This window comes from Taudactylus pleione, unplaced genomic scaffold, assembly GCF_031769625.1.
Source record: "Taudactylus pleione unplaced genomic scaffold, aTauple2 ptg000005l, whole genome shotgun sequence".
Taxonomy (NCBI): Eukaryota; Metazoa; Chordata; class Amphibia; order Anura; family Myobatrachidae; genus Taudactylus; species Taudactylus pleione.
The window spans coordinates 20,312,034-20,339,015 of record NW_028284408.1 but is presented as its reverse complement, the minus strand read 5'-3'; the positions used below and the strand labels follow the sequence as shown (position 1 = coordinate 20,339,015).

The following is a 26,982-nucleotide window of genomic DNA, read 5'->3' as shown; positions in this document are numbered from 1 at the left end:
GATAAGAATTTCAGAAAATGTGCCTTAACTTTATTATTTTTTCAGTTTTAAGAAGTCAAGTTATCTGTATCAAACTGGAGGATATATATTAAGGGACTTAGGCATGCAGCCTGTCAGAAGTGGCTATATAGGGTACCTGATAGTTATCATCATTGCGTATGGTTGTACTAGCTCTCCATTAAAAGGCCAGTGATGCCTCCGTGACTAATTATGTTACATGAGCTTGTCAGTACTGTTCGCATTCTATGCTTGCCCACCTCTGCCCGCAATTGTTCTGCCCCTGAGATCTTACAAGACCTGCTGGTCACACAAGCTACACTGTGGTCATTTTTGACAAACTAGTCTGACAATTATTCAGCTGTGGCACCAAACAACAACAACCGCTAAAGCTTTGACCTATTACCAATCCAATCAACATTGAATGGGCAAGCTGAAATGCCGGAAAGTGCAATGAACTGAAAAGAAGTTATGGGACGTCTTGGGATGCTGTCACTTATAACCACGCCTTGCAGGCCAAACGGGATCGGTATGAAAAACCGGTTCAAATCCTGACGACTGAAGACCAGCTAAAAAGGTAAGTATAAACTAACCTAACCCCCCCAACCCTAACCTTCATTTAGGGGTGCCTAACCCCCCTAAGTGCCTAAATCTAACCCCCCTGTCCCCGCAGCCTAAACCTACCCCTACCGGGGAGAAGCCTAGCCCTAACCTCCCCCGGGGGTGCCTAACCCTAACCCCCCCTTCACCATGCCTAACCCTAATCCCTCCCGGGGGGTGCTTATCCTTAAGTCTCCCTTGGGAGCCCCTAACCTAACCCTACTCCCCACGTGGCTGTCCGCGACAGCCGCCCGGCTTACCTTCGTTTGGTATACCGAGCATCGGGCTCCCAGCGTAGGTATAATGACAGGCATCGGGATTTTGACGCCTGTCATTAGTACCCTGCCGGGATTTGACAATCGGGAAGCCGGCGGTCGGCATTTTGACCGTCGGATTTCTGACTGCATCCCGGCCAAACTACTACAATCTAGCATGTGTGAGCATAACATGTTTCAACTATTACACAACTAGGCCAAAAAGCAACAGCTCTACCTTATGTTACACATGTTGATGATACCCAACTCCATTTCACAGTCTGCTCTTTTACTGGACTGAATTGTTTCACTCAGAGGAGGACAAAGGGCCTGATTCAGAGATGGACGCTAATGCCACCACTGTGCGTATTTGTGCCAGCGACTGTGCGAAAATATGCAAATGTCTGAGCCGCCAGGATTTGTATTGAGACACCCACCGACGGCTTCGCAAATCTAAATGACTGCGTCCAAACAAACAGCACCTGATGCAGATCAGTCTATTGGACTTCCGAGTAACTCTATGATCACGCCGAATGGGCGCCGTAACTGACACGCTGGAGCCATTTTTCTGCATATGGGATTGCAGTCGCAGACAGAGACATGCCCCAGAAATGATTGCGACACGTCTGTGTTTTCGTCGCCACCCACAAACGGCCCCTGCCTGTCAATCACTTTGTGAATAAATCTGTAGAAGTTAGCATGATGTTTTAAGGATCATAGGAACACATGTATCCTTTGGCATAAGGGGAAATGATTCCCAGAATACAGGCGCTTTATTAGGCTAATTTACTACCTGCCGCCTGGGAATTGAATAAGAAAGTTAAATACAGAGGGTGATAGGTATGGCAAATACATACTACAATATATGTAGTAATAGGTGAAGTCAAACAGGTTCATCTCTGTATGGGGCGAAGATGATTAAACTCTTCACTGAAGGGATCGTACCCTTGCTGTCTCAAACAACACAAGGCCCAGAACAGCTGGTCATTTGGAGGAAATTCTTCCCACTTAACCCAATTCCAGGCTGCAAGATAAAAACAAACAGTAAATGCAAAATGTAAAGAACGGTCTAATTTATTGTAAACACTTAGCATGGGGTTGGTGACATTTTAAAATGTGAATAATGAGTCTTTCAGCTTCATGCCTGTTAGATGTCAGGGGTTTCTAATAAACTGAGAGGTTACATTATCACAAATATTGGTGCAGCTAACAAAATTACTGCCCCACTGCTCAGATAAACTATACTCAAAGGATGAATCACATTTTCCAAAAAAACATAATGGACATACTTGATTAAAGCAGCTCTACCAGCTAAATAATAGATTTTACTAGCGTGCCATTTTTCTTACCCAGTGGGCTACCACAAGCAGATGTTTTACCCTGGCTTGTCTGTTCTTACAGTCTCAGAAGATAATTGGGGCTTGTGGTTTACTTATTGCTTTTCCTACGCCTTAAACCAGTAGTTCCCAACTGGGTGCCGCTGTTTGGCGTTCCAGGATCAAATTGAATTATTTATGGTGAATATGATATGCAAAACCAGTGCTGGTGGCTGCCAGTCATAAGCAGTAGCACAACCCTGTCCACCACCACATAACTGAACCTAAGCATGACAGGTAAGCACAATTTACTAAATGGAATCATTTTTGCTCAGTTTCTCTATAAGAAACTTTTGGCCTAGGGGCTGCCGAAGAAAACTGATGATACTCTAAAAGGTGCCCACACACATACCGATGTCCTCACGAAATTTTTTTATGGCCAATTTCCTCATGAACTTTCACGGGAGCTCCCTTGCCGTCGTGGTCACGATTTGGAGTTAAAAATGTCCAATCTGACTAAAGATCTATTTTGCAGCCAATGCATTGTATCCCAGATTGGCTAATCTGCCCTACAGCACGGCAGATCAGAAGATGCGATATACGACGAGCGGGGACTCGCATCGGCATCGTGCTCGTGAGTATAAACTCACGATTTCTACTTTTTTTACCCGATTCGTCGTCACGATTCGTCGAAATCGGCCAAATTGTTTAAAATGTCGCTATGTGTGTGGGCACCTTAAGGCAAGTGATTAAAGAAAGTTTGGGAATCACTGACTTAGCCATCGGTCAGATCATTTTTAACTAGTTAACAGATTTAATCTGTTTATTCCCCAACTCCAATATAGTCATATAGTCCATTGAATGGAGATCTGGAACTTCTAGTTTCTTCTTACAAGAAAACAAACTAGATACTATTTTAGGACAAAAATGGTATAGGAATAGAAACCATGTTTCAATACTACATACAGTGACCAAACAAATCAGAACACAGATGAATACTGTATGTCATGGAAATAACTATAGCAAATATAAGTGGGGGATCACAGCAAACTGCAGTTTTGATGTTCTAAACCGTAGGGAATGTTGTAATATAACCTGGCACATAGGTAAGAATTAAACTGATTTCAGCAAGCTCTATCCATGTGATACATAACACCCACCGTAATCTAGGAATTATTTCTGAGTTCCAAAAATTGTTATATGTGTAATTTGTGTGTTTACTAATGAAGCAATGATAACACGTCATTTTATATGTTGTAGGTTTTCCTATGGCAATGTGTCATACATTGCATAATCAGCCAGATACTATATATGCAATTAATTCTGGACATAGATGTGAATGCACAATAAATACAATTCCTTACCTTCATTTTTTTCTGGCTCTCTGTTTGTTGGTTCTGATGGGTAATTTATGTCAACCTCCCCTTTCATTATAATTGTGATATAATGGTAATTATGTTCGATACTGATTGGATTCACTACAGAAGCAAACCGGACATTTGTAAGGTGAAGTCCTGCTTCTTCCAGAGTCTCCCGTTCTGCACAGGTCTCCCAGTCCTCACTGCAACATTCAAACAAATTACCGTCAAGATTGAGGTTTGATGACTTAAAAACACCAAGTGAACATCTGACCTGCATTCTTTCATTCAACCAAAATTCCTATAAACCCATACAAATAGGATACATAATTCTATAACTGTGGGGGTCAATCCAATTAGGTGCGAGTTTGCAAATGTGAGTTTGTTTCATGAAACTCACATACTTCGCACTAATACGTGCTCCGAAGAAACGCGAGATCCAATTAGAAATGCCACTGGCGCTACTCGCTGTGAGGTTGCACAAATTTTGTACAAAAAGCAAATCAGGAGCAGAGCATGAAAAAGTGGGGAAACACTCCTGGACCCACCCCTCCCCCCCAAAAAATTGCCACCTGTGATAGCAGGACCTTGTAGAAGGCTGTTAGTGGCCATAAGGAAATTACTGGAGGTTCTTAAAAGGTATCTTTTTTTCTACTTCTTAATAATGGTGAAAATTATTGGAAGCAAATGTCTTTCATCAAATTAAAGTCTTTCTAGCATTTTGGGGTATAGGAACATACTTGTACAGTAATTTTTCAGTGTTTTTAAACAAGTTTGTAAAAAGTCAGAATAAACACTATGATATATCATCTGCAAGTTCTAAAAATCCTCTCCCATCAATACAGCACCTCAACATACCTGTCCCACATCATTACCACCTCCACATACCTGCCCCACATCATTACCACCTCCATGTTCCTGTGCCACATAATTTCCACCTCCATGTTCCTGTCCCACATCATTTCCACCTCTACATACCTGTCACACATAATTTTCACCTCCACATACCTGTCCCACATCATCATTTCCACCTCCACATACCTGTCCCACATCATCATTTCCACCTCCACATATCTGTCCCACATCAGTTACACCTCCACATACCTGTCCCACATCATCATTTCCACCTCCACATATTTGTCCCACATCATTTCCACCTCCACATACCTGTCCCACATCATTTCCACCTCCACATATCTGTCCCACATCAATTACGCCTCCACATACCTGTCCCACATCAATTACGCCTCCACATACCTGTCCCACATCATTTACACCTCCACATACCTGTTCCACATCAATTACATTTCCATGTACCCAGGCCCGCTGAGAGCCGCGGCGGGCCCGGGTAATAGGGGGCGTGGCCTAATCGTGGGAGGCATGGCCACGCCCCCTTCCTGAAAAAAAAAAAAAGATTTGCAGCACCGCGAAGCCCTGCTCAAAGCCAGGGGGGGCGCGATCAGTGTGATCGCTCCCCCCCACAGGCATAGGAGACTGCTGTGGCTGCTGCCTCAGCAGCCACGAGCAGTCTCCACTGCAGCTCAGCACACGCGGTGTGCTGGGCTGCTGTGAGGGAGGGAGGGGGATCGGCGCCGGGCCCCTCAGGATCCAGGCCCCGGTAATCTGTACCCGCCCCCCCCCCCTCTCAGCGCCCCTGCATGTACCTGTCCCACATCATTATGGGAAGGGTGTACCAGAGGCTCTACACTGTGTCCTCAAATTTATACCTTACGATATAGTATCAATAGCTATAGGGGGTGTGCACACAAAAACCCGCATATTTCCTCTGAAAAAGCAACGGCTCACAGGAACCAACTTGCACCTAATTGGATTGATCCCTATGCCATTAAGAGTTATAGTGCACGTGTTGCATACACAGGCAGCTATATTGTGGGCTGGACAATCGCTAACAACATTGCATGTCACTATCAGATGCCTTGGAACCAGTGTCATCCCTGGGCTGCATTGGAATAACACTAATGCCTAATTAAGTGATATACTGTATTTTTAAAATTATGGTTTAGGTCACAAGATGGCTGCCTCCTCTGTTTATATGTGACAAGAGTTCATTAATAGTCTATATACATTTATCAAACATGATGCATAAATCTCTGACTTCAGGAAAATGAACACAAAAGTATTTATATTGCATAGTAACTGTTAGGGCCTATCCATTAGCAGATGAATTGAACGATAGAATGATATATCGTTCAATTGTTCCATTTATCTGCTAATGGATAGGCCCTGAACGATGACAGATGCGCACTCCCGCGGCCGATAAATTGAATCTTTCATCTCTCCAACATGTTGGTCAATTATCGCATATAGTTGTACGATATTAGCAATATCTGGCAGTTTATATGCAGTAAACGACGAACGATGAAAGATATTAGCAGCAGCTACAGAGCGCTGCAGAGGAAAAAATCCACTCCCTGAATGATGTCATGCGATATCGTTCAACATTTGCCAAAATCTGTAATGTATATGACAGATATCGTTCAGCAGAGCCACCGGGGTATCTTTTGTCTTTCATCGCTCAGAAATACATCTGCTAATGGATAGGCCCCTTTAATGTGTTTCAATCATACCCAAACTCTAGATGTCCTCCTGGAAGTTGATACATGCCAGCCCCAGGCGATCCTATTGCTTTCCTCCTCCCCAGCAGAACACAGCCCGGATGAGAAGAGCTTGTGATCACAACACCAATTCCGACTCCTGGTCTACCATTGGCTGCTGGTCCCGACATGGTTTCTCAGAAAACTAAGGGAGGGTTTACAAAATGAACCTGTGAGTTAAAGATAAAGTGGAAAGAGATAAAATATCATCAATAAGCTTCTAACTGTCATTTTACAGGCTGCGTTTGAAAAATGACAGAAGTTGATTGGTTTGTACATCTCCCCCAAAGAGACAAAGATGTAAGAAAAATAGGAAAATAAACCATGATCACACAGTAGTGGGACAACTTGGTGATCACGTCGGATTAAGTGTTCCGTTTCCGTATCATGGGTGTTAGAAGGAATTGCAGGCTATACGAGAGAATAGGCAGACTTTTGCCTGACTTCATATGGTCCTCTTGCATGATGGGTTTGGTGCAAATGCACACTAAGGGGTATGTTTACTGAAGTGCAGGTTTTTAGAAGTGGAGATGTTGCCCATAGCAACCAATCAAATTCTACTTAACATTTATCTAGCGTCTTCTAGAAGATAATAGCTAGAATCTGATTGGTTGCTATGGACAACATCTCCACTTCTAAAAACCTGCACTTTAGTAAATATACCCATAACAGTGAGAACAACTACTTTCACAAGTGGATGGATAGATCAGAAACTCTGAATACTGGGAAAGATCCACATTAATTTCTGAGCACAAAATGCAGCCACATCAGCAGCCAGCTTGTGTGCACCTGAAACAACCCCCTGTATCTTTACATTTACTATATGGCCACCAGACTTGCTTAAATATCCACAGGATTATTTTCCAAGATCAGGCACTGATTTTTTCAGTTGGCAAGGCTGCATATATAGGTTATAAATACAAATTTCTGGGCAAAATTCCCTTAAAAAGAGATGCAATTAAGTAAAGTTAATGGAAGTTGTGAAGAAAACAGAGTTCATCTTAACAAATGATAAATGGAGTTGCATGTATAAATATAGTGGAAATGTAATGTATGTGTTTGTAACTGCTAGTGAGGTGTTTATAATGGAAATATGTTGAGACACCAATTAAGACAGCAGAATAACATCAGAGACAGCAACATTGGCTCTCATTTACAGTTTTACGCAGTGCTATATTTCTGGTGGAATAAAGGGGAACGCCATTACCTATTGAAGAATGAGGTCTTTCGGTACCGGGTTCCTGAATCACTCAGACAGACTTCAGCAGGCATGGATGCATCCGGATGAGCTGTCCACTTTGACCCAGCTTCTACCATCACCTTAGTCCTGAATTAATCTAAAATAGCCCAGGTCCAGCACCCTTGCCCACTTAATGGCCCTTTGTTTCTCTCCAGATGCTCCCAGTCTGCTAAGCACACTGAATTGAACTTCTCCTTCATTCCATTACAAGCCTCTTCCCTGCCCCAGATCTTCTGAACACCACTCCAGGCTCACCTCTCGTTAGAACCCGCAGGCCTGGGTGCACCCTCCCAGCCAAGGACGCAGCCCACAACCTCAGCTAGACCCAACTGTCTCTTGAATGAAATCAGCTTGCTGTGCAACAGTTCTACTCCATAAAGGAGGTGGCTATATGCATCTGGGCTGACTAATTATCAAACTCTATATTGACAAAAAAAAAACCTAACCCTGGAGTCCGTCCACCAACTTGAAACTCCCGCCAACCCCTACCCCACCTACACTGGGCATTCCTGGTTTTTCTACAAAAACAACGTTTGATGTACGTCACTCTATAATATGTATAGAAAGTATGCTGGGAAAAGACTAGCTAAAAAACTGTAGTATTTGCGGCAGGAGTACAGCAGTGGTAACAAGTGTGTATACTTACACCCCAAAACTAGCGTAGAGATGTGGCTTAACAGTGTAATTAATAAATGCTTTTGCATTACCTTATCTATTCACAATATAGTTGTGTGATTATCACATACACAAGAAAGTAATGTATCTTGGCAGTGTGATTTATAAATAAAGTCACATTTTCCATAGAAAATTTTATAAAATACAAACACAATTGAAATGAAAGAACCATTTTGCCGGTGATTTCTGCAGCTCTGCGGCCAGCGCTGGGCTGATGGAGCAGTAAGTATATTTATATGGGCGCAGAGTGTGCGGTGTGTGGGCCCCCCTTGACCAAGGCGCCCATGTGCACCGCACAATTTGCACCCATTATAGATACACCAGTGCTTCTTTGCCATGTTCCTCCTCTCCAATTGTATAGATGAAAAACAACAAAATGCAAAAGTCTATATATGGAAATACATGTACACGTTTTGTGTGCATACTAAAGGGCAGATTTAATTAGCCGCGGTAAAATGTTTGTTTACCGTAGCTTGACGGTAATTTCACTTACCACGTGTATCTGTATTCCTGCTTAACACTGAATTCATTTGGAAAAGACTTATCCCAGCGGTTGTGTGTTAATTTTCTATGATGTTAGCAACATTAAGGGGCATATTCAATTAGGTGCGAAAAGCCAGTTTCTGCGGAAAAGTATCGGCGGTGACATCATTTCGCCAGGCGAAAACTTATCCCGTATTCAATTCCAAAGTCTTTTCGCTGGTGCGGAAAGTCAATGCACTGGAATAAGCGAAAGAGATTCGCCAATGAAAGGAGGCAATAAAGTGCAGAATTGGGGTTTTGGGGGGCAAACTTGCGGGAACCACCCTGCACCCTTGGGACAGGCCCCCAAAGGTAAACTGTGTAAAAAAAAGTTTAAAAAAAAAAAACTTAAGAACACCCCAAAAACTTACTTTGAAAAAGGGGCGAAAAAGTACAAAGTTGGGGGACAAACTTAAACCTAGCGAAACTGACTCCATGGGGGTCCCCAAGGAAGCCCCAAGTGTTTTTAAGTTTGCAAGTGCTTGCGGCAGGTGGATTTTGTGTTTTTTTTTTAAACTTTGCATTAGCAACTTTAAAATATGCTTGCACCCATTTTCGTGTACCCTAAATTTGCTGGGACTACTTATTTTCAGCAAAAAAACCTTCTAAATGCTATTCTTCACCACTTCTGCAAAGACGCTAATTAGCAGCTAAAGACAGCATTTAAGTACCCCAAATACCTTCAGCAGGCCTATTCGGGGGTATCTATAGTGATCCCCAATGTCAATGCATCTTTTGGGGGGTGTCAGGCTGATTTCCACAAATCTGACAGCACTTTGACAGTTCCGAATTCGCCGGGTCCCGTTTTTGACGATTTCTAATTGAATACGGGGATAAGCGGGGATGAGCGCGATACTTTTTCGCACTGAAATCCGGCATGCGAAAAGTACGGGACTTTTCGCACCTAATTGAATAGGCCCCTAAGTATGGGGAAAAATGGGGAAATCAGCTTACATTTCCCCCAAAACGTCAAACTTTTATTGGATAACAGTATAGAAGTCAATTAGTGCCCAAAATCAAAATATTTGGGGCTCTTAAAAGCTGATTTTTACATGTTTTAATAACAAATAAAAAAATAATAGAATTCAAGTGTTTTCAACATATTAATGATCTAGATAAATATAGGGGGAAAAACGTTTGTAGGTTCATTTTGTGTGTGTCATTTTTGTCACTTTTAAAATTTTTATAGAAAACACCTGTAACCCCGACCTGCAAGCCTAAAAACACCCGTGGCAGCAATACAGCACCCCAATATACAGATGTGCCCTCACTCATTTTTGGCATCGATGCGGCAAACTTGTGCATGCATCGCGGCATGCGATTTGCAGAGCACGCGTATGCCACAGTAAGGACAGCATTCGCACCATACAATGCTATGGATCGCGAGAGCAAAAAGGACGCACTTGCTCATTAGGGGCGCGCGACTCGCGGCATGTATGCAGTGGCAAGTTGTAGAGGTGGCAAAGATGAGCAAGGACACATCTGTATCTGTCCACATTACTTAACTCATTATTCTGCATTTAATCCTATGGAGACTTAAGACAACTTAGCTTGCGCAGCTAATTGAATAGCAAAAAATTTGCGCCCAGTCACGTTAAGTTGAATTTACCCATGTTATCCCCTTTATGGTTATCATGGCTAATTGAATTGCCCCATAATTATAAAAATGCGTACCTAAGGGGTAAAAAAATCACATATGTCTAACTCTAAATACAAGACCCTATCTTATCGTAAATAGATTTAAACTTTATTTTCACATAGATTTGGACAAGTAGTCGCTTGTTTGTCACAATGGAGCAATCTGGTATAAATACAGATGTGACACTGTATTAGCAAAGTGTATACACACTACACAGGATAAGGATAGAAACGAATGAATGAAAGGAGGTGCAAAAAATAAACGAGTAAAGAAACCTGATAGAATGAAAAGCAGAAAGGGGGCTGTGGGGGCGTCCGGACAATCCTATGACCATTTCTCAGCTATACTGAACTGTACCTGTATATAATAAGGAGTATCTCTGCTCCTTACCCTTCCATATGCAGAATAAGGATTTATTTCTAAACTGCATTTAAAGAACAGACTATCCCGGATAAGGTCCACAGTCTTTCATTTTAACTTACCCCAACTTGGAGGGCTACTATGATGTCAGCTCTCCGGGTCCTGACTGCAGAGTGCAGACCGGCTAAATTACAGTAGAGTCGCAGAACAGGTCGCTTCCTGCTCTGCGGGCGGAGCCTGTGACATCACCGCCAGCAAGAGCAAAGCGTCATCTGTCAGTCAGTACTGCAGTGTGCAGCAGCTGAGCCGCTGGGCGCCTTCGTCTGTGCGACGCTGCTGTTCCCTGTCCACAGAAGAAGTGGGAGCTAGTATAAAAGGTTTCATTAATACATGTTATTAGAAAGCAGTCTGATAACTAGAGAGACATATGTAACAGTATAGCTAAAACATCTACACTACATAGATATCTTCTAATAGTTTGTTTTAAAATAAAATATACTGTATATGTATATCTATGTGTGTGTACTGAGATGAAATAGAAAATCAATTAAAATGCCCGCAGATGCTAACAGAATGACCATACTCTGGGCCCGATTCAGACCCGCTCGCTAGGATGCGTTCGCACGCAGACAGTAGATTTTTGCATTCTGCACATGTGTACGCATCGCAGTGCGCATGCGCGAACCAGTCCGCGCGATCGGGAAGCATACACTCGCTGCGCATTGACTGCCCTGCATAATGAGTGACAGGAGAAGCCGTTTGTGGGTGGTAACGGGCTGGCCATTAAAAATGGGGGAATGGTGGTGCGAACGCAGGTGTGCCTGAGTGTCAACGCCGTTTCAGAGGCGTGCATAATTATTACGGAGCGTCATAGTAAACGTCACTTGGTTGTATTTCACACTGAAGCACTTGCAGTGCTTGCAGTAGGGTACGGTCAGCCACAAGCGCTGCGTTCGCTTCCGATGGTACTCGATGTACCCATGGTTGCATACACTTCCTGGAGATGACGTGCGCAAGTGGGCGTCTTAAGATAGGCTGGTGGGCATCTGCATACACAAAGTGATCGCACGCTAAAGGGGCCTATCCATTTAACAACATGAAAGTCTGAACATCCAGCGTTCAGACTTTCATGTCGCTGAGGTGTGGGCAACGTCTTCAGTGCAGGAGCCCAACCTCCCTATCTAATAACATGCCGAACCTGACGACCATGTTCGATAGATAGTCAGGGTTGGCAAGGACCCAACGTGCACGCGTATCGCTGGTCCTTGCTGGCTATCAACTTGCAGACTTTCTGCACGTTCCGACCAAAAGCTTCTGGTTTTGGTCGCATTGTGCAGAAAGGCGGCAAATGGATAGGCCCCTTAAGACATAGTGGGCATTCTAATGCCTTGCCATGTGTTCGCTTGCCATGCCGAAATTTGCATGCGCATCTAGCGTGCGGTCATAGCCTAGTGTTTCAATATTTTACACAATATTACATTTTTCATTGTGAAATGTGCTTTAGGAGCAAGCATGTGAAATACTGGTAGTTCTGCTTTATGCAATGTTGCAATGTATTCTTTTTCTTCACAACCTATACCTTGTTTTTTGTTCTTCTTCTATATAAGGAATGATCAACTCCTGTGTTAGAGTTAGGTTATGCGAGGGGACACACTTGCCGATGTGTGGACCCAGCGATGTGACACCCGACTGCACAATATATCAGGCGGTTGGTACACACTGAACGATGCGGTGACCGCCCGCCCGATATGTCGGGCACCGGCTCTATCCACTATGCCGGCATAGACATCTGGGACATTCCCAATGGACGAAGCGTGGGAGCGTACATGGTCGAACACTAGCCGAACTAGAGGGTACACACTGGCCGATGTAGTGTGTACCCAACTGTAGTGTTAGGCTGCGACAAAGGTGGGTTAAGGTTAGGTTTAGGATACTTATCTAAACCTGTCGGGATTCTGCTGTCGGTATTCTGACTGCCGGGATCCTGTACATACCCAATCCCGTCTCCAGACCAGCATTAATTGCTAGTAACGTGTTGCCACCATATGTATGGACCGTTGTAACCAATTGACTTTGTGATTTGAACTCGCACCATGTGAAATTACCTGATATTGGGAAGGAGGATTTAGAGGCTCCATGCCTACACACTATTCCATCCTTTATCCAGTTACCTTGTGTAACGGCTCTGTCACATCTCTCTGGTAGATAATGGACGCAACCCGTATTTAATGAATTGTCGTGAACTATTTCTAAGGCGCGGAGACTAATGTGCTGGTGGTATTCACCAGGGACCCTCGCAAGAAGGTTTGGACTTGGCTGCGTCCGACACACATGTCGCGGCCCTCAGGATAGGTTCCCCTATACAGGTGCTGGGAAACTCTGGATAGAGTGTAGAGAATATTCAGCGTAGTCGACAGGTGGGTCATAACCAACAGACAATATGGTACCAGGGAGCAGACGAAAAGCGGGTCTCAGGGAATAGCAGAGGTCAGAACCAAATATAAATGCAGTACCAAGGGTCAGGCAAAATCGGAGTCACAAGTAAGCCAAAGGTCAGGAACGGATAACAGGATATACACTGGAACGCTGGAGTTAGGTAATGGAACCTATATTCTGGCACAGGAGTGCCCCAAGGGACTTCCTTAAATAGGAAGGTCTGAAACTGGCGCCTACTGTGACATCACCCCTACATGTGTATGGCCCTTTAAATTGCCTTACAGGTCGGCACGCGCGCTCCTAGGAGCTGCAGCCACCTGTAGTTCACCGGCCGCCCAGCAGGGGGAGCCGCAGCCATCCTCCATGGACGCCGCACACACGAGCAGCGGGCGCAGGGGACACACCGCCCGCCGCCCGGAACTCCAGCACCGCCGGACCCGGTGACAGCCGGTGTCTGGCGCGCTGTGACAAGTTCAAATCCCCGTTTGGGTTTCTACTGTTTCTTTGGATTGATTATGTAATTTTTATAATTTACAGTATGTGCATTAAAAACATATTTTAAGGATAATGTATCTTTTCACTCCACTTTCATATTGATACCGATAGAATATGTCAGTCAACTGTGGAGATCCTTAGGTCCATAAAGACACTACTTTAAGGCATCTATGCAAAGTACTTTTAAGTAAACAGAACACTCCCTGGTCTTCCCCAAACCACATATCTCCTTCTATAGACTGTCTCTTGTATCTCTACCCGTGTTTATTTTTGGGACCCAGGACCTTATTCAGAGGCGGCCGCCTCGATGTTTTGCCAGTGCGCATGTGCACGAGGGAGCCAGCTCCCTCGTGCGCATGCGTGATACCCGCTACGACCGACAGCGCCGGTCGTAGCGGGTCTCTTTCCAAAGGGGGCGAGCTGTCGATGTTGATTGACAGCTCGCCCCGTTTGGAAGGCGGGCCGGGGGGGTGGCAGCCCAAACGGAGGCGTGCCTGCCGTTTGGGGGAGGCCCCACTGACATCACTAGTGATGTCAGTGGAAAGCTTCCGGCTCTGACAGAGCCAGAAGCTCTCCGGGGCTTACGACAAGTGAGACCCTACCCTAGGGTCTCGTCGTAAGCCCCGATGGTCGCGATGGTCTCTGACCATCGTGACCATCACCCGAGCGGTCGTTAGAGCTGTGGGTGTAAACCCACAGCCTAACGACCGAAACAGAGGCAGGCGGTCAGGATGCAAGCGGCCGCTTGCATCCTCCGACCGCCTCTGAATGAGGGCCCCAATCTCTTATGTGAACTTAATATACTTCTGTGATTTATTCTTTAACATATATGCTGTAGATGGAACTCCGGGCCTGATTCAGAGCCGGTCGCTCTGACAGAGCGCTCGCTCTGAATCAGGGCCGTCCTTCTTGTTTTTCAAAGCGGCCTCCTGGCCGCTCGCATAGCTGTGGGGGACCACCCACAGCTATAGCGAGCGGCCAGGAAGGTGGTCGTGATGGTCAAGACCATCGCGACCATCGAGCTTGCGACGAGACCCTTGTGGTAGGGTCTCATTGCAGCAAGCCCTAGAGTGCTTTCGGCTCTTCCAGAGCTTGTGATGTCAGTGGGGCCAGCTCCAGACGGTAGGCGTTGCCATGGGAACGCCTCCATCTGGGCAGCCACGCCCCCGGCCCACCCACCAAAGGGAGCGTGCTGTCGCTCAACATCGACAGCACGCCCCCTTTGGTACGAGACCCGGAGCGACGGTTTGCCCGTCGCTATACGTGTCTCGCTCGCGCATGACGGAGCCAGCTCCGTCATGCGCATGCGCGCTGGGCCACCATCGACCCGCTTGCGAGCGCATAGCGCTCGCGAGCGGGTCTGAATCAGGCCCTCCATGTGTTAATTGGGATTGTTTGTTTCACTACTTCAAGGGCTCCAATTAGCGCCTAGAGTATTGCACCTAAATTTCTTCTCATATACACCAAGGTTCATGGGTAGTACCTAAATCAATACCGGTAGCTTTGAGGCAACAGTAGCACCCCCAAAGTTTTTGCACTGTACTCTGAAACAAGAGAACACTGCGCCGGAGTTATAGACTCTGGGCACTAGAGTGTGACCAGAGTCTATAGAGTATGCGCAGGTCACCGGGAAAATGGCCACGGCGGTCATTTTCCCTGTACTGCGCATGCACAAATGATGGGAAAATGGCCACGGCGGCCATTTTCCAGTCTTTTTTACAGCTCCGAACCCCCACTGATGTGGGACTCTGGAGAGGTAAGTAATGTTATGGGTGCAGGGTGTGCGGTGCGGGCCCCCCTGGACCCATTATAGATCTGCCCCTGGCTTGGCGAACAGGATCTGAAACCCATGTCAGCGCTGGCAGCAGAAACAGCCTTATAGTATCTTTCACTGTGCTGTTGCACGGGACTCTCATTACCAGTCTGATGTTTTACATGACTGGTGAAAGTAGATCCCAGTGTATGTAAATGCACGGATACTGATTTTCCTTTCTAGAGACATAGGCTCTCATTCAGAGGCGCTAGCAAGAAGCGAGCGCTCGTTCTGAATGAGGGCGGCCGCTTGTATAAGTGCGGCCTCCTGGTCGCTAGCTAAGCTGTGGGTTACCACCCACAGCTTTAGTGACTGACCAGGTTGATGGTTGCGATGGTCAAGACCATTGCGACCATCGGGGCTTGCGACGAGACCCTAAGGTTGGGTCTCGGCAACCGCAAGCCCCAGGGAGCTTCCTGCTCTGATCGAGCAGGAAGCTCCCGACTGACATCACTGCTGATTTCAGTGCGGCCACCCACAAAACGGCAGGCGTTCCTTAAGGAACGCCTCCGTTTGTGAAACCACCCCTCCGCAACGCCTACAAAAAGGGCCGAGCTGTCGATCAACATCAGTTGCTATTAGGGCATGCTAAAACTGTGGAAGGGCATGCTGGGATATGTAGTCCCACAGCAGCTGGATGGCCACGAGTTTGACACCCCTGGTCTACAGAATCACAAGAACTTCCGACTCACATAGAGGGTTACTCACATCTGAATATTAGAGAAAGGACAAAGCTGCAGCAACTCCAAAATGCTGTCACAGCTGCGTCTGTCTCAGCATCAGCCCCTATATGTTAAATTACAAACCTCACATTCTAACCCCAGCACTTGCTGTAGATCACTGAGGGAAAACATAAATCAGGAATTTAGCTTGTGATGTCAGTGGGGCCGGCCCCAGACGGTAGGCGTTCCCATGGGAATGCCTCCGTCTGGGCAGCCACGCCACCCGGCCCGCCCACCAAAGGGGGCGTGCTGTCACTCAACATCGACAGCACGCCCCCTTTGGTACGCCCCCTTTGGTACGAGACCCGGAGCGACGGTTTGCCTGTTGCTATCCGGGTCTCGTGCATGCGCATGACGGAGCCGGCTCCATCGTGCACATGCACACTGGGCCACCATCGACCCGCTTGCGAGCGCATAGCGCTCGCGAGTGGGTCTGAATCAGGCCCAGTGTGCCCTGGGCGGAAAAGGAGGGCAAAGATGTGACAGGATGGCACATTGTGGACAGGGACGGGGTGAGAGTGGCACAGGATGGAGTGGGGTAATGTCGGTCCCTAATAATCCAGATCATTCCTCTGTTTGAGCCGAAAGCACTCTTGGGCTTGCGGCAACGATACCCTACCACAAGGGCCTCGTCGCAAGCCCGAAGGACGCGATGGTCTTGACCATCGCGACCATCATCATGGCCGCTCGCTATAGCTGTGGGTGGTCACCCACAGCTATGCGAGTGGCCAGGAGGCCGTTCTGAAAAACCTGAGGGCCGGCCCTGATTCAGAGCGAGCGCTCTGTCAGAGTGTCCGGCTCTGAATCAGGCCCACTGTGTGTTGTCCGCCATGTCACTCCTGAGTTTCCGCAGGGGGAAGTACACACTGATTGACGTCAGTGGTTGCTGCAGTGTCTGCCCCAGTCTCACACACTAGAGATGACTACTGAGTGAATGTCTCAACACATTGACTCGAATCTTGTAGATCTTCGAATGATTTGAGTTACGGTGTGTTGAGACATGAAACTATAGCAGCCAGTTTCCCCAGTTCAACATGTTAGCGCTGCTGTGCACTGCACTCACTGACAGCACTGGGCTGGTGATGACTAACCCTTCTGCAGGCACACAGAGGGGAATACTCCCTGCATTGCAGAGCACTGGGCAGTGACAGCTGGGCAGCTAACCCATTCCGTGCCAGACTGAGCGGCGACGCAGGTGGGCTGGAGGTCAGATCCTAGCTTGGGAAACCAGAGCAACCTATCACACGGGGCGGCTGTTCTGACCGAGAGGACCCCACTTTACCCTCTCACCAGGCTCATTACACACAGCTACCCCGGCTGCTCCCCATCTCCCCTGTACGCTGGTAGGAATCCCAGCACACCCCAATCACTTCCTGTCTGCCTCTAGCTCACCCTAACAGTGGAGTTACCTGTGCAGCACAGCCCAGTTGCCCAGCTCCTCAGCCCTGTTGACAGCTGTCTTGGGGAGTGCAAACAGCACTTCCCTCCATCCACAAATAACAAAATAACTATGCATAGATGATTATTAATAACTATGCATTGATTGATTATTAATAATATACCAACATAACACTGAATCAGCACTATGTTAGTATATTATCAACAATCAATGCATATCTCCACTATTTGTATCTAGAAAGAAACACTATTTATAGCACATAACCACATTTGTCAGCTACCACGCAGCAAGCACAGTGCATCGGCGAGCCGACACAGCAGCCATCCCTCCCCCCTGATGCACCGCACATCGCGGCCAACCCACTCCCAGGTCACGTTCCAGGATTGGAACTCAAGTGCAGCAAATGTGCAATGGATTAATCGCGACCAGAGTCAGTCCCCGAGTCCCGGCAGTCTGCATTCCTAGAAGAGCCATGCGCCAAGATACTGTCTTGAGCCACTCCACTGAGATGAATCACGTGGCTCGACTCGAGTCGAGTCTGGTCGAGTTTTTTTTTTTTTTAACTCGATTAGCTTCACCGAAACTCGGGTGATATGAGGCTCCTGAAACTCTTAAATTTACCAATAAGTGAGTTTAGTTGACAGTGAGATGGCCGGTGGTGAAGCAGAACGAGATATCGCCACCGAGTAGCACGTTTTGAAGGAGATTACTCACCCGTGATTGCTGTGTCTTCTCACTGCAAAACTCTCTCGAGCAAGCAGCCTGCACATATCAGTGAGATATGTGAAGGCTGCTTGTGTTCTATGCTGTTAAGAAACGTGTTAAATGTTAGAAAGAAAATTACATAGGGTCCCCCCGAGAAGCTTAACCAGCCCCGGACTTGCCAGCCAGTCCTGGTTCCTAAAATTATGGGGAACAAAATGGGTAGGGTTCCACCGTAATTTAGGAACCAGCACCTGGCTGCAGGGCCAGTCCTGGTTTTAATTATAGGGGGGAAAAAATTGCGTAGGGGTCCCCCTATAATTAAAACCAGCACTGGACCCAAACAGACTAGGCTGTAATGCCACAGCCCGGAGACCCTTTTACCGGGGCTCCGTGGCAAAGCATTATCAGCCCAATCCGGTCAGGCCAAGCCGGGGATCTGGGGAGATGGGGACCCAAAAAAAGGGGTCTCCCCTCTCACTTAACCCCAGGCTTGGTCTGAAGCCCGGGGCTCTTCCACGCATCCCTGGAGCGGTGTGTACAGGGGTAATAAAGTGATAAATATAAGTAAACTATTGTATTTTACAGTGGGACTACAGATGATAGAATGCATGCCCTTTGGCACTTGTGGAACTACAAATGCCAACAGGCGGCCGGCACCTGTACCCCCACTGTAAAATAAATAGTTAAATAAAGACCCACACACACACTGTGCCAAGTAAAACTTTAATCCATACACCTACCCACTCACACATACCTGCTTACAGGCATGCTGGCGCCTGTAGACCCACTGTAAAATACAATAGTTTACTTATATTTATCACTTTATTACCTCCATACCCACAGCCCAGGGGTGCGTTGAAAAGCCCCAGGCTTCAGAGCAAGACTGGAGTTTCGGGGGAAGGGGGGTGGAACCCCTTCTTTGGGGGGTCCCCACTTACTCTGAGATCCCCTGCTTGGCCTGATCGGCTTGGGCTGATAATACTTTGGCCACGGAGCCCCGGTGAAAGGGTCTCCGGGCTGTGGCATTACAGCCCAATTGGTTTGGATCCAGTGCTGGTTTTAAATATAGTTGGTACCCTACAAAATTTTTTCCCCCCTATATTTAAAACCATGACGGCCCTGCAGCCTGGTGCTGGTTCTTAAATTATGGTGGAACCCTACTCATTTTGTTCCCCGTAATTTCTGGAACCAGGGCTGGGTGGCAAGTCCGGGGCTGGTTATGGCTTTTGGGGGGGGACCCTACTTAATTATTTTTTTTTAACATTACACATTTTTTTTCTATTTACAGGCAGAAACATACATGGATCACAGTGATCTGTGTATGTTTCTGCCAAACTTGCAGATCACAGGCAGGTGAATTTATTTCCTGAATTTTTATAGGAGAGTTGTCCCATCTCATGAGAGTTTAGAAACTCTCTGCTTGGTAAATTCCCTAATCCTATCTTCACTAGTGAAAAGGTTCTCTGGTTTAGCTGATGGTGAATTGAAGAGAGTTTGCTAACTCTCCAGTATTTTCCAGTAGCAAAGGAGATCTCTTTCCCGAGTTTAACATTAGTAAATTTGCGAGTGGAAAAAATGCCCAAACTCTCCAGAGTTTGCTAACTCGACCAGACTCAATCCTCAGGAAATTTACCCCTAACTGTTGTCAGTGTGCATCACTTAAAAGTCACATTGGCTCGTGAAGCGTTGACCCAGGCGGGCGGCTTTACAGTCGTTCAGAGGAACTGTTACAATTGATCTGCCGACACTGCATTCCTGAGTACAGGTTTTAAAAGGACATCCATTTGAAACAATTAATTAAGCCTCTAGTTGCAATCAAAACCTTAAAGGTGTTCTCCCTAGCTGCTATAGCTTCAGCTAGGAGAATATCAGAGATCCAGGCGCTCTCCTATAAGGAGTCATATGTTAGGGTTACATTATTAATAGTTGTGCCTAAACTGGTCTTCTTTTCATCCTCATAAAGAGACCTTCTTTCAGACATTAGAAGGTATGTTGAGCACCCTGGAGAATTTCTGACAGACTATTTGTTATTACAGTAGAAAAAAGTAGAGAGCAAGCAGTTTCTTATAGAATGATAGTTACATGGATTACCTAGCTAATCACCTAGCTCAGTGGTCTCCAACCAGTAGCTCGTGGTCTTAATTTTGGTAGATTCCTAGCTGCAGTAAACTAGGAGGAAGTGACCTCTGACGCGTGCTTCCTCGTGGTGTCGACGCCATGGGTGGAGCCACAGAGAAGCAAAGTAGGTGATTGCCGCAGCTGTGCTTCCCTGTGGTTTCACCCACGGCGTCTACGCTACGGCAGAGTGAGTGACTCCCGCCCAGTGCTGCAAGAAAATCACACAGCGGCCCTGCCTATACAGTATTTTTGGTTCTCTACTGCACGTACTTTGTTGGAGCTGGTAATTAACAGTGAAATGTGCCTGTGTTTAAATTTTATTTACAAACTACAACACTCACTGTAATAATTAAATGCATTGTATTTTTCTATTAAACATTTTTTTTAAATTTTCCCTAAATGACCTTCAATTGTTCGGTTATTTGCCAGATTTTTTTCTACAATTATAGTAGCTCTTTAGGAGGTTTAATTTCACTAAAGTAGGTCACACCTCAGTTAAGGCTGGCTACCACTGACCTAGCTAATCTAAGATACGTACATCTCTGCAGGAAAATAGGCCCCTGAGGAAGTTACAGCTCATAGCACCAGGGTAATGGCGACATCATGCACAGGTTATAGAAGTGTTTCTTCTGTGACTATCTGCAAAGTGGCTAATCAGGTATTCTATCAACAGTGTTGTTAATCATACAAATTTAATGTAACCTCTTCAGGTTCTTTGGAACAGAAATGCTAAGCTGGTAGCTATAGCAAACCTATGGATCTTGTCCCTTGTATTCTCTCTTTGAGCACTCCTAGTTTTTCCCAATTGATGCCAAGAAAACATAAAATTGTTATCCAACAGTTACTGGGCCTGAATCAGAGATGTACGCAATGGGCATTTTTTGCAGATTGAGCGATTATTTGCTATTGCGCATGCATCAAACACGCACAGCGGACACGCAATCGATTAACTTGCAATTCCGCACGCACAGAGAACCGATTCGCAAAGTAAGTGACAGGTAGTCGGCATTTGGGGGAGGTTACGGGGGGCTGGTTAGAAAAGCGCAGGTGTGTCTGACCGTTTAAATGCTGTTACATGGCGTGCATAAATTAGCATTATTTACGCGACGTCGGATGCAGATGAGAAGGCAGAGTTGGGCGCAGTGGTGTCCCTACCTGATTAGACACCCGGTGCAGGGAGTAGTGATGGCTGGGTTACTAGCCATACGCCGGGATAAGGGGGCATGGCCTCGTGGGGGGTGTGGCCTCGCAGGAAGGGAAGTGGCCTCACGGTCTGAGTCCCGTTTTTGTCACAATGGGGGTGTCAGAGGGGCGGGCTTCCCCCTGAGACCAGCCTGTCTGAATATCCAACTCCATCACTGTGTCAGGAGCCGAGTGCTGTACGTAATTCTACAGTGCAGCACCCGGCTCCTGTCACTGAGGGGGAGTCTGCACATTGGTGTCACCCCTCAGTGGGTGAGACCTGAGTGCGGCCCGTACCCCCCGCACACCCCTTGTGACACCACTGGTTGGGCGTCCCTATGTTCAGGTAAACTTTGGAACTATTAGCATATTTTTGCAGCTGTGGTACATGCTAAATCGCAGCTGCAATAGCATTATCGTCCATCTCTGAATCAGGCCACTGTAACTTCAGTCTCTTTGCACTTATCCATGGTAACATATAGAGTTGCTCTCCTATTGCTTTGATGTTTCATTACTTTAAGAAGATGTTGGTGGTAGGCACATTTTACTGATTTAGGGAAGGAACTTCCTATCGCCTATGGTTATGTACAGGAAGATTAGTATGTTGCCATGAATGGATCAATCCCATGGAAAATTATGGAGATTATTGTTTAGCAATTTCTATTATTTGTTCATTTTTCTGCCTCTCCTGCAGCTGAGTATTTTGTTACAGGAACTGTCCAGCTCATTTTCTTGTCTTCCTAATTTTATTTTAATGTTTTATAGGCCAATAAGAATCACCAAGAGGGACTGAAAGCAACATGCTACCATAATATCATCTGACATGTATTCTTGTAAATTACATATTCAGTACCGAAAATTATACAGATTCCAATATCCTGTTTTCTTCCGTATAATAAAGAGATATCTGTTTAGGCAGTGATCACTCAATCAGGGTAATGCACATTGCAACATTGGCAAAGCTCAGACATCAAGCAATAATAATAGCCTATATTTGTTAACAAAAGGTATCTGTGACAATGAAGACTGCAGGAGGAAATGAAACTATTATTGTATGCAGTCTGTGTGAATGGCACTGTGCTGGAACTTATGTTGGCCACAGATTACTATCCATAAAAATAACCGTACCTCCAAATTAAAATGTATTATTTTATTTTACATCACATGAATATGCTAATATCATAGATTTCAGAGAACAAAGTTTTGAAATTGAACTCCACTTTGTCAAACCTGCTTTCAAAAGAAGAGTACTGCTTTGCCACCACCCGTGGGGATATAGTTACCATACTTGCCTACCCTCCCGATTCAGCCCCCGACCCCTCCGGCCAATCCCGCAGCAAGGGATGGGGGGGCGGTAAGGCGATTCTCACCAAATCGCGTTAGTTTGGCCGCGCCCCCTTCTTCACAATGTCGGTAATCCCGGCATTAAGTAGTGGGGGTGGAGCCAAAATAATGCGATCACGTGGTCACACCACTGCTCCGCCCACAAATGTAGGCCACACTCCCTTGATTTGCCGATCTGGCTGCCCCTTCCCAGAAGGGGCAGCCAGAAAGTCGGCAACCCTGATATTTACTAAAGGTCAATTTTGTATTTGGGTCAATTTTTAATCGATTTTGTAAAAAAGAGATTTACTAAAGGCAAAACCAACTCAAAACCGACATTCTGACTCAAAAACAAACTTTAGACCACAATAGCCCATTGACCCAAACATCAATAATTTTAAATGGACGCCTATACAAAGCACCCATTTACTAACAGTCATTTTGAAAGTCGACTTCAAAATGGTCTTTAAATGCATCTAAACAATGCACCTGCCTGAGGCAGATGAGTTTGGGAGAAGCATGCACAAATCATTATGTTCTGTGCTTGCTTCTTAGGGCTTAAAAAAGGTTACAAAATGAAAAGAAAAAGTAAAATGGCGTGGGGTCCCCGCCTAAATCCATAACCAGCCCTGAACCTTTTAGCCAGGTCTGGTCATGAAAAGCTAAGGGGAAAAACAGCGCGGTGTTCCACCTATTTTCCATATATCAGCACCAGGCAGAACCAGCTGGGGCTGTAATTCCACAGCAGGAGAACACACAGCTTGGGGTCCTCCTGTCAAAGGATTAAAGCAGCCCCAAGCTGGTCAGCCCAGGGCTGGCAATCCTCAGAAATTGGGAACCCCCCCCCCCAAAAAAAAATGTGGCCCCCATCCCGAGCATTATTCAGCCCTGAGCTTTCAGCCCAGGGTTCTTCCATGCACCCCTGGTGGTGGTGGGTGCAGGGGTAATGATATAATTGATGGAAAAATATTTTTTTTACAGTGGAACTACAGGTACCAGCCAGCCTGCCCTTTTGGCACATGTATAACTACAAGTGCCAGCAGACCGGTGGCACCTGTACCCCCCACTGTGAAAAAAACCCACAACAAATATAGTAAGTCTTTATCACACATGCATTAATTTACTCACTCACTCACTCACTACATTGTCAGGGTCAGGGACCCGTGTTCACCGCACACCCTGCACCCATTATAGATATACCCCTGGCTGAAAGGGGTATTAGTGAGGGTGGTTTCTGTAGATTGAAGGGGATAGAAGCCAGATTGAAGAGTGTCAAAAAGGGAGTGAGAAGAGAGAAATGAGGTGAGTCGGAGATAAACATGTCCTTCCTCTGTGATTCACCCAAAGCAGAACCACTGGTGTTTAAGAAATACACAAAAAGTAGGCGGCGTCTAAGAACACATATCAGGGAGTGTATTTATAAACCATCTTTATTTAAGGCTCAAATATCAGTATATATAAACTTTCAAAAATATCAATAAAACTCCCGGGAGTATAAGAATAATTCTATACACACAGTATGTATTTAAATAAATAACATGTCTTCAAATGAAGTACAAAATTACAATTAAAAAAGCCTCCGGTGTGCGGAGAAACTAGTTGAGGACACGGACCACTTGTGAGAGCTGAACCCAATTTCTGCCACAGACTCATCCCCTGGGACTATTTCCATATATCTCTCCCGCTCACACATCATACACACAGCTGAAGACCCGCGCAGCCTCCTGTGAGTGAGACACTCTGAGGAGTGCGGACGGATTTCTCCATCAGGATAGACGGTGGTTTTGTGTGCAATTTATATTTTATATATGCTGCTGGAGATGGAGCTACCATCATCTGCAAGCCGCTGGAGCGGCGGGACCGTCAAGAGGGGAGTGAGTACAGCGGAGAAATGAGTTCTCTCATTCCACATGATCACATTGGAAGTGCATATTCACACGCATTGTGGAACACTGTCAGCTACTTAGTTTTATTGGGCCATTCAGCTTTCTATTCATTGCTGCATGAAAATATAAATTCTTTTTCTCAGTTATTCAGAACATTGCTGCTAACTGGGTCATTTTCACTTGGCTCTTTGAAGCATCAGAGCTCAGATGTTCAATCCATCAATTTGAGAATAATAGAGATATTTTACTGTTATTGTTTATTTTTTAATTGTAATTTTGTGCTTCAGTTGAAGACATGTTATTTATTTAAATACATACTGTGTGTATAGAATTATTCTTATACTCCCGGGAGTTTTATTAATATTTTTGAAAGTTTATATATACTGATATTTGAGCCTTAAATAAAGGTGGTTTATAAATACACTCCCTGATATGTGTTCTTAGACACCGCCTACTTTTTGTGTATTTCTTTATTGTTGGAAGTGTGGCAAAAACTTCCTGTGGGCGTGCTACAATCTACACAAGGAGGGGGGTCAACAGCACACCATTACTTGCGCTTGGGCTATCTATCTTTTTTAAACCACTGGTGTTTAAGGCAGACCTCCCTCCCTGATCAGTACCTCAGTCTATTACTGTATGTTCCAAAAGCCTTCATGCTTATCCTGCTTCCCTAACTTCCGCTATCCAACTTCACCCTCTATAGACGTACTCTATAAAGTTTTCTGCTAACAACTTTACAAGATGAGAAGTATGTCTGAAATCTTTCATCCACTTTTTACGTTTTTCAGAATAACCTTTTACAGGTTAAATAATCCTTAAAATGCTCTTAATTGTTTAGTGCTTTAAAAGCTCTCAAATGGCACTTTGTTTATTCATTTTTCTTCCTCCAGGCATCAGGAATCTAGATCCAAGAGGTTTCTGGACATATTCTATGCGACACCAGGCAGAAGAAAATAAGAGTTACCATTCTTCTAGCACAGTACATCATACAAGTATATTTGAGAATCTGAGGTGATCTTGAGGGAATTAGAAGGAAAGTATTTAATCCAGGCAGGTAGGCTCAATAACCTGTTATGCACACTAGTTAATACATATGCCTTCAACTGGGATTAAGAAAAAACATTCCCAAGGCTACGCACCCTTCTTTACCAACATAGAAGGGAGATGGCAGGAGACTTTAACGGAATTGTCAACATACTGTACATTTTTGATTGGTCTGTCTGTCTCATACTTTGGAGTCTAATAATGTAAAAGCAATGTCACCTGACATCTGCTTCCATATTGGCTATAGCTAATGGGCCACATACATCTGTGATGGATTGCCACGATCCTGCAACACGGCATCGCGATGCTGCAACCCGGCATCGCAGGATCGCTAAAATCCAACATGTTGGATTTCGACGATTTGACGATCGCGATCAAAAAATTATTGCAATTATCAAATCGCGGGCATTTAACATGTGAAATGTCTGCGATCCGGCGACAGATCACAGAACTTCGATGGTGAGTGATCGGAAATTTCCGATGGCGTTTGGAAATTTCCGATCACATCCCTGCATCATGGCGATCCGTCGCACATGTATGGGCACCTTTAGAAAAGGGGTTTAAACTCCAATCCTTGGTAACCCCTACCAGGGCTATTGAGAGTTTACAAAGACCCGGGTACTGGGGGGACATTTGTACTGCAAAGGTGGACATTTGACCCCCTCAGCAGTGCTGCAAGTGGGCACACAAAGGTAAATGCAGGAGTTTTCCCGGTTACCTGGAAAACCCCCTCCTCAGCCCACACCATGACCACAATAGAAGTAGTATTCTAATTTACTAGTGCGGCATGTTCTTCTCAGTATCACAAATGAAATAATTAGCAACACCTGTGGATCTTTTAACATGGGTTATCCAGTTATAAATACACCTGCGGACCAACTAGGAGATTTGGAAAACATGCACTGTTAGGGGTGCACTGCTATAGACCATCAATATGATTAATTATTAATAATGTATAATAATACAAAATTCAGTGCATAAGGAGACCAATATGTACATATACTGTATGTCCAGGGCAGTGCTAGGTTCTTCTGCTGCACCCCCAGACTTGCTTCCATTCTCTGGAATGGTGCCCACATCTGAAATAAAAACATTCAGCTCAGACTCAGGCTGTATTGCCACAATTAATGGCTTACTGTGATGGCTGTCCTGTATATGCTGGAATTATGACATACACTAAACTTTTAATGACGCATATTAAAGCTGGTTAAGTGCTAAAGATGCCCTCTTCATGGACTAGCCACACTCTGGATCTCATCTCCAAGCACCGACTCTTCCTATGT

The 26,982-nt window shown here is 45.5% G+C and overlaps 1 protein-coding gene across 2 annotated transcripts; it reads right to left on the bottom strand.

Moving 5' to 3' along the window:
* Positions 1–662: 662 nt before the first annotated feature.
* Positions 663–10,786, bottom strand: NUDT15 (nudix hydrolase 15). 2 transcript variants are annotated; one of them, XM_088444431.1, is made up of 4 exons: positions 10,699–10,786; positions 6,114–6,310; positions 3,532–3,728; positions 663–1,875 (listed from the first exon to the last, which is right to left on the bottom strand). In XM_088444431.1, exons 2-4 carry the CDS (start codon positions 6,269–6,271, stop codon positions 1,745–1,747), a joined length of 486 nt encoding a protein of 161 aa, XP_088300557.1. In that variant the 5' UTR covers positions 6,272–6,310; positions 10,699–10,786; the 3' UTR covers positions 663–1,744. The 2 variants fall into 2 exon arrangements, with proteins under 2 accessions (XP_088300557.1, XP_088300630.1); XM_088444504.1 differs by having other exon boundaries at positions 6,114–6,285.
* Positions 10,787–26,982: the final 16,196 nt, after the last annotated feature.

Excerpts from the sequence above, each read along its gene's own strand:
- NUDT15 (XM_088444431.1), bottom strand. The coding sequence starts at position 6,271 with ATGTCGGGACCAGCAGCCAATGGTAGACCAGGAGTCGGAATTGGTGTT. Across the intron at positions 3,729-6,113 it reads GGAGGACATCTAGAGTTTGG|TGAGGACTGGGAGACCTGTG; the intron begins GTATGATTGAAA and ends TGAATGTTGCAG. Across the intron at positions 1,876-3,531 it reads AGAGCCAGAAAAAAATGAAG|CCTGGAATTGGGTTAAGTGG; the intron begins GTAAGGAATTGT and ends TTTATCTTGCAG.